The 13,644-nt window shown below is 39.1% G+C and overlaps 1 protein-coding gene across 2 annotated transcripts in view; it reads left to right on the top strand.

Annotated features, from left to right (window-relative positions):
* The window catches only part of trioa (trio Rho guanine nucleotide exchange factor a), a 200,587-nt gene extending 192,984 nt beyond the window's left edge, over window positions 1–7,603 (top strand). For both annotated transcript variants that reach the window (XM_052015752.1, XM_052015751.1), the window contains 2 exons: window positions 5,401–5,539; window positions 5,770–7,603. In XM_052015752.1, coding sequence (XP_051871712.1) covers window positions 5,401–5,539; window positions 5,770–6,312 — 682 coding nt within the window. In that variant the 3' untranslated portion in view covers window positions 6,313–7,603. The remainder of the gene's footprint in view (window positions 1–5,400; window positions 5,540–5,769) is intronic.
* Window positions 7,604–13,644: the final 6,041 nt, after the last annotated feature.

Here is a 13,644-nt window from a genome sequence, read left to right as displayed (position 1 = left end):
CTTATCCTCACCATTCAGGACCTTTGTTCAGTCCCCAGGAGTGACCTTGAGCTTCCAGTTGCTTGTCACTTTAATTCTGATCCCACTCCTACTCTGCAGCTTCCTACACTTCCAGTAAGGTCCGGCATAAGCTTCAGGAACAGCATCTTCAATACAAGCATGTTGCAGCCATCTGGACTCGATATCAAATTCAACAATTTCATGTAACTCTGTTTGTTTCAGAACAAGTCAGTTCTGATGCAAGGCTATCCATCTGTAATATTTACTTCGTTTTTCTCTCTCCATTAACTCTTTCTGATATGCTAAGAATTTCCTACAGCTCTTACAACATTTACAGGTCCCTTTGTTTTTTTTGTCTCTCTCGCTAACTGGTCTTGTAATCCATCAACCAGATGGTTTCATCAGCAGTTTATCACCATGGCAATCCTGATTCCACCCCACTGAAGATGATCCCCTTGTTCTATCTGTCCCTCCCCCACCTTCTCTACAACTTTCAACTAACTTGTTTTCTCTCTTCGATTTCTAAAGAAGGGTCCTCAACCTGAAAAGTTAACTCTGTTTCTCTTCCTACAGATGCTGCCTAAACTACTGAGTGTTTCCAGTATTTTCTGTTTTATTTCAGATTTCCACCATCTGTAGATTTTTTGGCTTTCCAATTATATACATCACTGTTTTGCATGCAAAGCAAAATAGATTTAGTATATAGTTACTCAAGGAAAGCATCCATGTATAGCCTAATTAATTACAAAATTGCATTATCTTTAGAAGTTCCACATCCCCATGTGGAATAATTAAAATTTAAGAACTAACTGCAAGACTACTGCAGCTCTGTAATAGAATTTACATAGTATGAGCTCAATTTCACCATCATCTGAACTCCTTGAGATTGAATTATACCCACAAATTCTACCTACAGCACCATCTTTACTGTGTGTGAGTATGGGGAAAGGAATGTTCTTTTTATATATGAACAGTAACTCACTTAGGAACCATGAGCAAGTTGAGCACTACTTTAGTTCTGCATCTGTGCATAACCTAATTAATTTATTTTTGTTAATGATTCAATCAGGAAGCAAATACCAACTTTCTAGATCCTTAAAGGGCTATCAAATTAAAATGACAAATTTTACCATGTTAATTTATCTTACTTTATCTTCTAATTCCTACTCCACTGCTTGTTCTCCAATCATTTCAAACTCATTTCCCAAGTAGTTACTTCCCTTTGTAAACACCTCAATTGATTCTAGGGCAGAATATTCTGCATCCCACAAATGCTTGACCAACATTTTTTTTTGTCCTGAATTTACTTACATTTTTGGATGATCTCACCTTTTTTGTGATTCATGCAGGAGAGCAATTCATCCACTTCATTATTTTAAATCCCTAATCAAATCGGCCGTAACATCTTCATCTTCAGGAAACAGATGTCAAACTTACCCATTATAATTAAGTCCCTGAATCCTAGTTATCCTCTAATGAACTGTTGCTGATCTTCTTCCAAGTCATTGAGTGCCAGATCTTGGAGTGATACAGTTAGACTTTTTTTTACATACATTTCCTGTGAATTTTCTTAACACATTTGGGTAAGCCAGTAAAGAATAATTGTATTTCTATTTTTTAAAAGAAATTCTGGTAAAAGACAATGAGTTAAGAAGTGAAAAAAATATTGGAATTCGATAAATCATGATCCTCCCCAGCACCTAAAGTTCATTTTCAGTAATATTTGTAATAGTGCTGTTGATTTTTTTGATTCAAAAAAAATAATTGCAGGCTGGTTTTTGGCTGTGGCAGAAGACATTTTGCAGTGCTGGCTTTATTTGAAATCTTTTGACTTTTTTGTTAATGTGCAATATTCACATGTTTAAAAATTGGACATTAAATGCATTATCGTGTATTAATTGACATCTGATTTTCGCTTGATATGAATTAAAAGCATGGTAATATAATAGAAATAATGTAGAATACCTTTGCTTAGTAAAGAAAATCTATTATGTGCTTAAATTGTCATGGCTCAGTATTAATGGTTCCAAAGTGCATCACCGGTGTGTCAGGGTCAGAATATGAACAGGCTCAAAGCAGAAAAATTTACAGCGAAGTCAATTGTCAGAAAAAAGAATCCTTTCTAAGACTGGAAGACACAGAATGTCTGAAAGAAATCGCAACAACTTTTCCCAATAAAAGTGGGATATTTTCTTCTGAAAAATGCAGCAATTGCAATATAATTACGTATAAATTATTTCCATAAATTCACTTTCGGTCATGTATAGCAATATGATTGATTGACAGGGGAATTGCCATGAGAATATAAGGAGCAGGAATAGTGCCAGCTGGCCACTCAAGCTTGCTCCTCATTTAATAAGATCATGGTTGATCCAATTTTACCAGTTTACTGCAGTTTCCCCATTTCCCTTGACTCCCTGGTTGTTCAAATGTCTGTCAATCTCCCACTTAAATATATTCAACAAATCTTTCTCCTCAACTCTCAGGGGTAGAGAATTCCAAAGGTTCATGATGAAATGGGCAATCAACCTAGTGAGCCTTTTCTGTACTGTTTCCAATGCAAGAACATCCTTCCTTCAATATGGAGACCAAAACTGTGCAATACTGCAAGTGCAGTCTCACCAGCACCTTGTAAGGTTGCATCAAAGCATCTCTTGTACTCCATACCCCTTGCAATAAATGTCAATGTTGCATTAGCCTTCCTAATTACTTGCTGCGCCTGCATGCTAACTTAAGTAAAGTTTCAGGTTCAAGATCCTTTGTCAAAACAGCATTTCCTGTTTTTATTTCAGACTTCCAGCATCTGCAGTTACTTTTTTGATTTTCGTTTACTGTGGGCTGACTTTTTGTGTTTCATGCACTTGAATCTCCAGATTCCTTTGTACCTCAACATTTTGTCATCTCACTTCTTTTAAATAATAATAACTTATTTTTCATTCTTCCTTCCAATGCAGGTAACCTCACAATTTTCCACATTACACTCCATCTACCAACATTTTGCACCCCCCCACCCCACCAAACTTAAGCTATCGATGTTCCTTTGTAGGCTTTTTGTGTCCTCACCACTTAGTGACTTGCCTATTTTTATATCACCAGTATATTTGGCTACAGTACACTTAATCCTCAATATAGTTTATTAATAGTTGAGGTCCCAGCATTGATCCCTGTGGTGTCCTTGCCACTCTGGAAAATTACCCATTTATCCTGACTCTCTGTCTTCTGTTAGTTAACCACTCCTCTTTCCAAATCAATATATTAAATCTTATATATTTGCTTATTTTAGATTAAGTCTTAATTTATAAATATAAATTATTTATATTTATAAAATATAAATAAAATTTATATTTTATATGCTTTGGTGTAGTAACCATTTATGTGCCACATCATCAGATGCCTTCTGAAACTCCAAATATACTAAATCTGCTCGTTCCCATATATCAATCTTTTTTGTTACATCCTCAAAGAACAGTAACAAGTTTGCCAAACACCATTTGCATTTCATAAATCCATGTTGACTTTGCTTGATTATCTTATGATTTTCTAAATGGCCTGCTATTACCTTCTAAGTAATGGATTCCAGCATTTCCCCAGTGTCAGATGTTAAGCTAACAGACCTAGTCATCCCCCTTTTTCTCTCTCTTATCTTGGAGTTACATTTGTGATTTCTCAGTCCTCTGGGGCCTCTCAAGAATTCAGGGGAATTTTGGTAGATTGCAGTTATAACATCAACTATCTCTGCTGCCACTTCTTTTAAGATCCAAGCATGCAAGCTGTCAGCTCCAGAGGACTTGTCGGCTTGCAGCTCCTTCAGTTTGTTTTTTTTCCCCCAATGATAGAGATTGTTTTAAGCTTCTCCCTCCCCATGGTCCTTTGATTATTTATTATTATTGGGATTTTGTAATGTCTTCAACCATGAAGGTCAATCCAAAATAATATCTCTGCCATTTCTTGAATTCCCATCACTAATTCCCCTGCCTCATCCTCTATGGGACCAATGTGTATTTTACTTGCACTCTTTTGATATACCTATAGAAACTGTTACAGTATATTTTTATATTATTTGCTAATTAACTCACATTTTCCAACTTCTACTTCATAGCTTTTTTTTATCCTTTGCTGGTTTCTACAAAGCTCCTAACCCTCTTGTCAGCTACTGCTCTTTGCACCATTGCCTGTTTTTTCTTTCAGTTTGATACCACCTTTAACTTCTTCAGTAAAGACAGGGATATTTCTTCCTCGCCTGAATATAGCTTTGTGCAGATTTATGAAATTTCTCATTAAATCTCTGCCATCTAACTCCTTAATATATTTTCCTAGTCCACTTTAGCCAACTCTGTCCTCATTTTCCCAGTTCACTTCAGCCAACTCAGCGGGCCTGACCCATTCAGTTCCTCCAGCATCTTGTCTGTTGCTCTGTCCTTGTACCATTGTAATTGCCCTATTTAGGTTTAAGACACGAGTTTCAGACACAGGTTTCTCACCCTCACACTGGATTTGAAATTCTACCATGCTATGATCACTCTTTTCTCTGGCATCCTTTACAATAAGATGTTTAATTAATTCTCTGTCTCATTACACCACATCAGATCCGAAGTAGCCTGCTCCCTAGTTGGTTCCTCAATGCATTACTCTAAGAAATCACCCAACTGTGCTCTAAGAACTTGTTCTCAAGGTGATCCTTGCCAATTTGATTTGTTCAGTCTGTATGATATTTAAAATCACCCACTAATTTTGCAGTAACTTTCTTATGAACCCCCATTATTTCTTGATTTGTACTTCATCCACCATTATAGCTATTATAGGGGTCCAATATGTGACTCCTACCAATAATTTCATTCTGGTTGGGGATTACGTTGCTACCATAGACAGTCATAATGTGATGGAAAGAATTCATAAACAGAGTCACTATCCCCTAACAGCTAAGTGTTTGCATCTGATTTGCAATCATACTAATTTCATCAATGTTGAGTTGCTTTCCATTGAACAGGCTTTTTTTTTAATGTTAGAGGCCTGCAGACGTTACCATGTTAGCTTACAGCTTTTGTTTTAATTAAGTACTCAATCATTGTGCTGTAGAGGTGTGATCAAGATAACATCTGCAATTATGCAGACCAAAATTGCAATCTTAGCATTAACAACATTGAGCCAACCAAGAGGTGGTCATGTACAAGACAGAAGGAAGCAAGAGAAATTTGAAAAGTGCCTCACCCTAAACAGCCTTGCACATTTTGTCGTTAGCCTGAGAGCAGAGAGATGTGAGAGTAGATCAATTGCTGCCTCAGAATCAATGCATACTAATGCTTAAAAGAAGGAAATTAAATACAGTTATTTTCTTTTTATCTTATCTATCACTATAGTTCCAAAATTAGGTTTATTAAATTTGAGTATTTTTGTTTTCAGAGCAGACCAAGGTTGTCTTCTCAACTATATAATAGAGTGGGGAAATCTGACTGAAGAGAAGGTGGCATCATATCTCAGAGAGACTCTGGAAGCTGTACAGTATCTACATAACTGCAGAATAGCTCACCTGGATATAAAGGTTGGTGATATCAACTCACCCTTGCAAAGTTCATGTTTCAGAAAAAGACTGATGCATTGTTACTGAGGCAGTTAGTCACTAATGTTGCATCTTATAGTTTCAAATTTAAACTATATTTTGTTAGTTAATAATGAAGACATTTTTTGAAAGGTCTATGTTTAATGGTTATTTTTATAATGTGTAATGAGCTTTGCTATTACTAACCGGCTATACATTTCTACCATTTAAAGCCAGAAAATGTGCTCGTGGACCTGAGCAGGGCCAAGCCACTCATCAAGCTTGCTGACTTTGGAGATACCATGCAGCTAACTACAACATACTACATCCACCAGTTGCTGGGAAACCCTGAATTTGCAGCTCCAGAAATTATTTTAGGAAATTCTGCCTGTCTTACATCAGATATATGGAGTGTTGGGGTACTTGCCTATGTCCTTCTTAGCGGAGTGTCTCCTTTTTTGGATGAGAGTGTGGAGGAAACATGTTTGAACATTTGCAGATTGGACTTCAGCTTCCCTGATGACTACTTCAGAGGGGTCAGTCAAGCTGCCAAAGATTATGTTTGTTTCTTACTGCAGGGAGATCCAAACAAACGACCCTCGACTGCAGTGTGCTTACAGGAGCCTTGGCTGCAGTCAGGTGTCAGCAGAAATACCGAAACACTAAACACGTCAAGACTGACTTCGTTCATTGAGCGGCGCAAACACCAGAATGATGTTCGGCCAGTTGGTAGCATAAAGAACTTTTTACAAAGTAGACTCTTGCCAAGAGTGTGACCCTAGAAAGGAGATTTTTTTGCTCATTCTCTTTCACCTGCCAATAAAGTTGGAGACAGTGTCTTCAGCCAGTCAGCTGTTGACTCGTTAGAAACAGAAAATTGGCTGCTATATTCATGTGTCATTGTGTGGAATTGCATACCAAGAAACCTTGCACAAACAGTACTTGGGATTCAGTGCCACCAATGCAACATAAAGCTGGTGGAGAGGACCACATAAGCTCTACACAACCAGCTGGATTCTCATTATTTTGACAGTATTCTTTTTCTGATTGCTGGAAACTATTTTTCACACATCATCTTGGAAAACATAAAGAACAAATCATAATTGATATATTTAACTAAACTCTCAAAAAGTTTGAAAACATTAATTTTGATTACAATTTAGCCAGCAAAGAACTTTTTGTTTCTTTTATTTCCCCTGTCACTGATTTTAATCAAGTATGCCACTGAATATTAAGTGGCCTCCTGGAAAATGTATGATTTTTACTTGTCATAAACCTTTCCAATGGCTTCACTGATGTATTTAAATTATAATTCCATGCATTTGGCCAGATACGGCCCAGGTTTTTACTGCTGCGACTTTAACCATGGATCTTTTGCATATGATAGAAACGAATTCTGTTGCTCTGATTATGCATAAGCCTTACTTGTATATAGACCGTTATTTGCCTTCAGTCTGTATTTTTAATGCTGGTTTGCCATTCTGGAACCCTCCCCCTGAGCCAAGCCATGGATGCTCTTTTATTTCTGGAGGGGGATTTTGGAGTTGCACCTGCTATTCAGATTGCAGAGCAGTTAAGGAGGAATATGTACTGTAAATGCACTCATTGTATTTTATGTTTTAATTCATACCATGTGCAATGTTGTGGCTTTAACATTTTATGCAACTCTATTTATGAAGACTTCTGTTGTATCTGTAATAAATATTAAAAATACGTACTTCGTACTGCAAACTAAACAGTCATTTGATTTCTTTAGCGAGTTGCCCTTTTATCTGACCATGAGGAGTTGCATCACAACTTGGTTGTTGTGGAATGCAAGCTATGCACCAAACAAAGTATTTTAGCTATGTAATATGTTTAAGTCAAACATGAACTTATACTGAAGGGTATCATGAAACAAATCTGCATGAGAAAGAAAACAAGAATTCAAAACTGGATGTCTTGACACTAAAACTTCACATTTTTATAAATGCATTATAGCCTCTTCATCATTTTAAGTTTAAGTCTATTTTTCATGTATATTTCTTTTGTACAATATTGATTGTTTTGCTGAATGTGTTGTAAATATTTTCCTCTGCCATCCGTTACAATTAAACGTTTGCAATTTGTTTTTTTTATAATTTTACCTGCATCAGTTTGTCCATTCCTTCTAGTTCATTACAGATGAGAATTATTATTGGTGCTACTGGAAAAGGATGGTACAATGTGTATGACATAATTGTGCACAGCCTATCAAATGTTTATGTGGGGTTGCCAATGCTTCCAGTTTTGAACTTTAAAAGATCCATCCTCTGGAGGATTTTTGAAGAAAATGAACAAGTATGAGTTAAGTTGGAAACAGCACTGCATTTGAAAATTACTTTCATCTTCTGTGAAGGATGTTAGTGAACTAGCGGGGATATTTATAACAATCCAACAGCTTAATAGTCACTTCTATTTTTTTTCAGGTGTTTTTCATTTGCAGTTGTTTTGTTAATTGAATTCAGATTCTCATACTGCCATGGTAGAATTTGAACTCTGGTTTTCTGGATCATTAACTAACTCATACCTCGTTATTTTCAGCCCAGTTACAACTCCTGTCTCAGCCTTGTTTCACATCTTTGGCACTTCTGTTCCCAACTTCCTAAAGTCCCATGGTAATTGTGCACAGGCTCACACTCCCCCACACCACTCTGTTCACTGTAGCCTCCTTTGCATCATGTTGAGTGCATATAAACTACCCAAAATTACCCCACGTTCTGGAACATTCTCCCTGAACGTCCAGACCTGGGTATCTCTGCAAAAGAGAACACCATCGTTTCCCAGGCATCCTTCCTATTTCTCTTTTGGAGATTTTCATTTATGTTTTGTGTTATGTCAGCCTGTTCTCTCCTTGAGTGCCATTGCTAAAACAACGTAACCATCCTTCCTATCAACACTGCACAGTTATACTCTTTGTCCACTTGGAATTTGGTATTTGAAGGCCTAGTCGATTTCATCAGGTTTAATTAGTCACAAAAATGACATACTTTGAACTGTTGCAGGCTTGTAAACCAAGAACTTCCCAGGTTCCCCATAACGGGATGGTGAAATGTGGCAATATCATTGTCATCCAATCCAGTCCTTGCCCAATCTCCAGGATCAGGAATAGGAACAGGACTGATCTTAACCCCTCTGGGCTGGATGCACCTGGCACTACTGCCCTGCCTCAAATTACTCATCACAGATCAGAGTTTAATTTTGGGGGCAATCCTATTTGTACATTGTGCTTCCACACAAGGCAGTGTGTCCACACTAACAGCCTGATTATATCGAAGCTAATTGTGACACTGATACTGGACCTCTGACAATGAATGTATTGGGCAAAAGACTATTTTATCTCAATGATGATGTAATGCTCACAATGTAATGGAAAACATGACTGCCACTTGGTGGCTTTGAAATAAATTACACCTTAATGTTCAGTCTTTATGAGATCAATTATAAAACTTCAGAATTACTGTGGTAATGTTCAGTAGTCCAGAAGTTCTTCTGCCCTTAAATATGTGTACTGAAATGGTTGTAAGCAGGGAACCTGTGTCTGTATTTCCCAGTGCCCCTGGAGCACTGTTTTCTATGCCATGCCTTGTGCAAGAAATGTGTGCATTCCAACCGTTTCATCAGGCGGACAAGCTCAATGAATTGTGGCAAGGCCTCCGGTGCAGGCACCGGCACCTGCTAGATAACATCATTGTCTGATCACAGACCAAAACATGCAATGCTAATTTGATGACCATTGAACCTACCGCTGCCTAATCTGATCTATTATCTCCATCAATATCGGTTGATATTGCAGTAGCTCTCAAAAAACATCTGCCAATACCAGACCATGACACTCATACACCCTTGCTGCATTTTCCTCTCAGGCAAAAATACACCATCTCCCGAAAACACTTATAGTAACCTCTCCTATCTGTCTTCTAGGATAAATTGTCGTGGAACCATCACCTGCTTAAGAGTTGGGAGGGAGCCCCTTGAGCTGGAGGAGCAGATGCTGACAACCGTGGGATCAAGTACCACATGGAGTGTCTAAATTCATGGTGAATGACTATGTATTTAGCTAATCTGCCTCTTGGTACCCCTCACACAATTGTGTTGTTTTAAGTGTGCCTTGTCCAGTTTAGATGCCCCTCTTACCTGTGTCCTCCCCTCGCTCAGAGGTTTGATGCAGCACATTGAGCTGCCATGGAAGCTGAGACCTGTTCCATCATTCACCACATCCTTGGCATCTTTGCCTGCTGGCCTGGAGAACTCCATCACTTTCCAACTGGCAATGTTGAATTAAGATTCCTCTATCACAGAATTTGCCATCAGGCCAACAAATCCCCTTCCCATGTCCTAGAGGAGGAAGACTGGTAAGGAAGAGACTACACTGGACACTTCCATGCACTAGGTCAGATCCCAACACCACAGAAGGTAGTATAGAGGTGTACATTCCACCTGGTCCTACTGAGACCTGAGGCTGGGGAAACCGATAATCAGGCAATTCTCCACAGGGTGGCTCACACGACTAGTTCTTCAGAGGACTCAGATGTTATTCATTTTAGATCACCTACCTGAAAAGGCTGAAACAGATGCAAATGGTCATGGTTAAGCACATTTTCCAGCAAGGCAGAAGGCCTGCATGAGGTGGCAGGAGATAGGAGTCTTCCACGGGGTTTTTGCTCGACTTCTAGCACAATCTGGAACCTGTCCTTGCCAGGGGGAAAGAGACGGTCTCCTCAAAGGTCAGGTGCAGCAGATGATAGAGGAGGTTTCAGTTTCCTTGACAGCAGAAGCGCTGGTCATTCACAGTCAGTGGGCTGCAGTGACCTGCATCAAGCCTCTGCTTGCTGTCAGTCAGATGCACACTGTTGCAATCTTGTGCATGGCTGTGAGGACAGTGACAGCAGCAGTGCGACCTTACTTCCACCAAGGGCAAAGTTATCAAGTGCCAGAGGATCTGCTATGCCCTCTCAAGGTAATGGTGTTTGTGTTCCCACCGGTGGCCCCTCAGCCAGTTGGCACCATCCCAACTTGTGGTACCCAGCTCCGGAGCTGCTGGAGGTTAATCTACACATTTGCCTTCTCCCTTTCAGAAATAACTTTGAACGTAGTCCAAGTAGGATGTCAATTTCTCAAAGTAATTGAGAGGTTGGTTTTCACCTTTTGAATTCAAAAATTAGGTACAGTTTTGATCAAGTTTACTCTTGGTAATTAGTTCCATTATTTTAAATGGAATGAGTGAAATAAACATGTTTGTTTGTCACCTGTTTTGAACATCACATTGGGTGCTTCTCTTGTCCATTTCAACACTCAAAAATATTTCTGATGAAAATTCATTGGCCTAAAATTTTAACTTTCTCTCTCCACAGATGCTGCCTGACATGTTGTGCATTCCAAAATTCTCCAGTGAGTTAGACTTTCTGTGACCTTCTTACTTCATTTTGCACCTTCATCTGATTTTTTTCTTCATTTATTTATAGAACACAGGCATTACTAGCAAGGCCAGCATTTATTTGTCTCCATAATTACTCTTGAGATGTTGGTGTTAGGTCGTTTTCTTGAACGAAGGGCTTTGAGAAAAAACAGAAACACTGTATCTGTTGAACTGAAGTTTACAAAGGGTGGAATGTGGGAAGTTGGCAAGAAGCATGCCCTAAAAGTTAAGGGTAACAAAAGTATGACTGAAAGTTTCAGCAGCTGATGGGCTGAGACTGAGGTGTAGATGGATGCCATTGTGTTCACATGATGCAGATCATTAGCCATACAGCAGATAATTCATTCATATTGGTGGGACATCCACATGCATCTCTCTCACTTTTCTCACAGCTAAGTAATTGTGCTGCTTGTCTGTCCTTCGTATTGGTTTATTATTGTCACTTGCACAGAGGTACAGTGGAAAAACTTGTCTTGCCTACTGTTCATACAGATCAATTCATTACACAGTGCATTGAGGTAGTACAGGATAAAATAATAGCAGAATAGTGACACAGCTACAGGGAAGTGCATTGCAGGTAGACAATAAGGTGTAAGGTCAAACAAAGTAGATTGTGAGGTTAAGAGTCCATCGCATTTCATTGGGTGAAATTCCTGATGCTGCCCTGATCCGGGTTAGCTGTTTCCCCATGAAGACCACATGTACACTGTTGTGGAGTGAATTGGATTGAACGTCATGTTGGTGAAGGTGTTAGGGCCTGCATGTGCAAGTCTGCTGAAAGTATACCCAAAAAGCAGGTTATCTCATCAATTAGCAATACTAATTTAATGCCTAACACAGCAATTATAGAGCCCAATATTTCAAAACTAAGGTCCTGAAGTAGAGAAAGTTCAATTTCAATATGATAAAAGTGGACTGGGAGCAGCAACTTGCAGGTAAGTGGGAGTCAGTCAAAAATGAAATAGTGAATATTCAGGGTCAATATATTCCCATAATGGTGAAAGTATGGCTAACAAGTCCAAGGAACTTTGGATGAAGCAGCCAAGGGATATTGAGGGTTGGACAAAGAAAAATAGGTAGCTTCTGGCAGGTATAGAGAACTGAAAACAGGAGAGGCCCTACAGAAGTATAAAAAGTGTGGGTGGTGGGGGTGGAGGTTCTTAAATGAGTAGTTAAAAGGGTGAGGATGGGGTATAAAATAGCACTGATGGGCAAGATTAATGAAAATCCCAAAGCATTTTATAAGTATATCAAGGGTAAGAGGGTAACCAGGGAAAGAGTAGAGACCTAAGTGCATGGAGCTGGAGGAAGCAGGTGAGTTTTTAAATGAATAATTCTCATCTGCATTCACTAGGTCAAGGACATAGTAGAGAATTCAGGGAGAGGTACAATGGAATTTTAGAACAAACTAGCATTGAAAAAGAGCAGGTATTAGATATATTACTAGTCTTAAAGGTGGATTAATCCCATGGGCCTGATGAAATACATCTCAGGCTGCTATGGGAGGCAAGGGAGGAGGCTGCTGAGACTCCGACAGAAACGTACAAATCTTTCACCACAAAACACATGCAAGATGACTGGAGGACAACAAATGTGGTGCCTTTATTCAAGTTCAATGGCATAAGTAAGCCAGGCAATTAAAGATTGGTAATCTAACATCAGTGGAAGAGAAATTATTGAACAAATATCTGAGGCTCGGGATTAATCAAGAATGGCTTTGTTAGGGGGAGTTCCTCTCTGACTAACTTGACTGAATTTTTTGAAGTCGTAACTAAGTGTATTGTGGTGCACATGGTGTAATTTGCATGAATTTCAGTAAGAACTTGGACAAGCCCACACGGGGAAGATTGGTCCAAATGGTAAGGGCCCCAGTGATCCAAGACAATTTGGATCTGAAAGTGGCTTGGTGATAGGAGGCAGAGGGTGATGGTCAAGGGTTGTTTCTATGATTAGATACCCGTGACCAGCGGTGTTTCAAAGGGATTGAAGCTGGGACGCTTACTGTTTATTATATACACTAACAATCTGGATATGAATGTAGGAGGTTATATTAATAAGTTTGCAGGTGACATGAAATTTGACAGTGTTGATAATGAGGGATAGTCTTTTGCTACAGAATGATATTGATGAGTTGGTAAAATGGGCTGAAAAATGGCAAATGGAATTTAATCCTGAAAAATATGAGGTGATACATTTGGGAAGGACAACGCTAGGAATATACACAACGAATGGTAGAACCTGAGGAAGTACTGAAGAATAGAGTGACCTTGGTGTACATATCTTGGTGTACATGAAGGCAGTAGTGCCAAGTAGCTAGGGTGATGAAGAAAATACATGGAATACTTGCCTTCATTTGCCAGAGTTTGCAATATAAGAGCAGTGAAGTTATGGTACAAGTAGGTAAAACATTGGTTTGGCCAGAGCTGGAGTACTGTGTGCTGTTCTGGTTGCCACACCATAGGAGGGATGTGGTTTCATTGGAGAGGGTGCAGAGGAGATTCACCAGGTATTGGCTGAGATGGAGTGTTTTCAGCAATGAGGAGACACTGGGTTTGTTTTCCTTGGAGCGGAGCAAGCTGAGGAGGAACCTGATTTAGATACACAAAATTATGAGGGGGAGGGGGTATAGATAAGTTAGATGGTGGATTTTGTTCCCCTTAACAGAGCTGAA

Source organism: Pristis pectinata, chromosome 5 (assembly GCF_009764475.1).
Source record: "Pristis pectinata isolate sPriPec2 chromosome 5, sPriPec2.1.pri, whole genome shotgun sequence".
Classification (NCBI taxonomy): Eukaryota; Metazoa; Chordata; class Chondrichthyes; order Rhinopristiformes; family Pristidae; genus Pristis; species Pristis pectinata.
The sequence above is the reverse complement of the archived record's forward strand: the minus strand, read 5'-3'. Positions and strand labels throughout refer to the sequence as shown.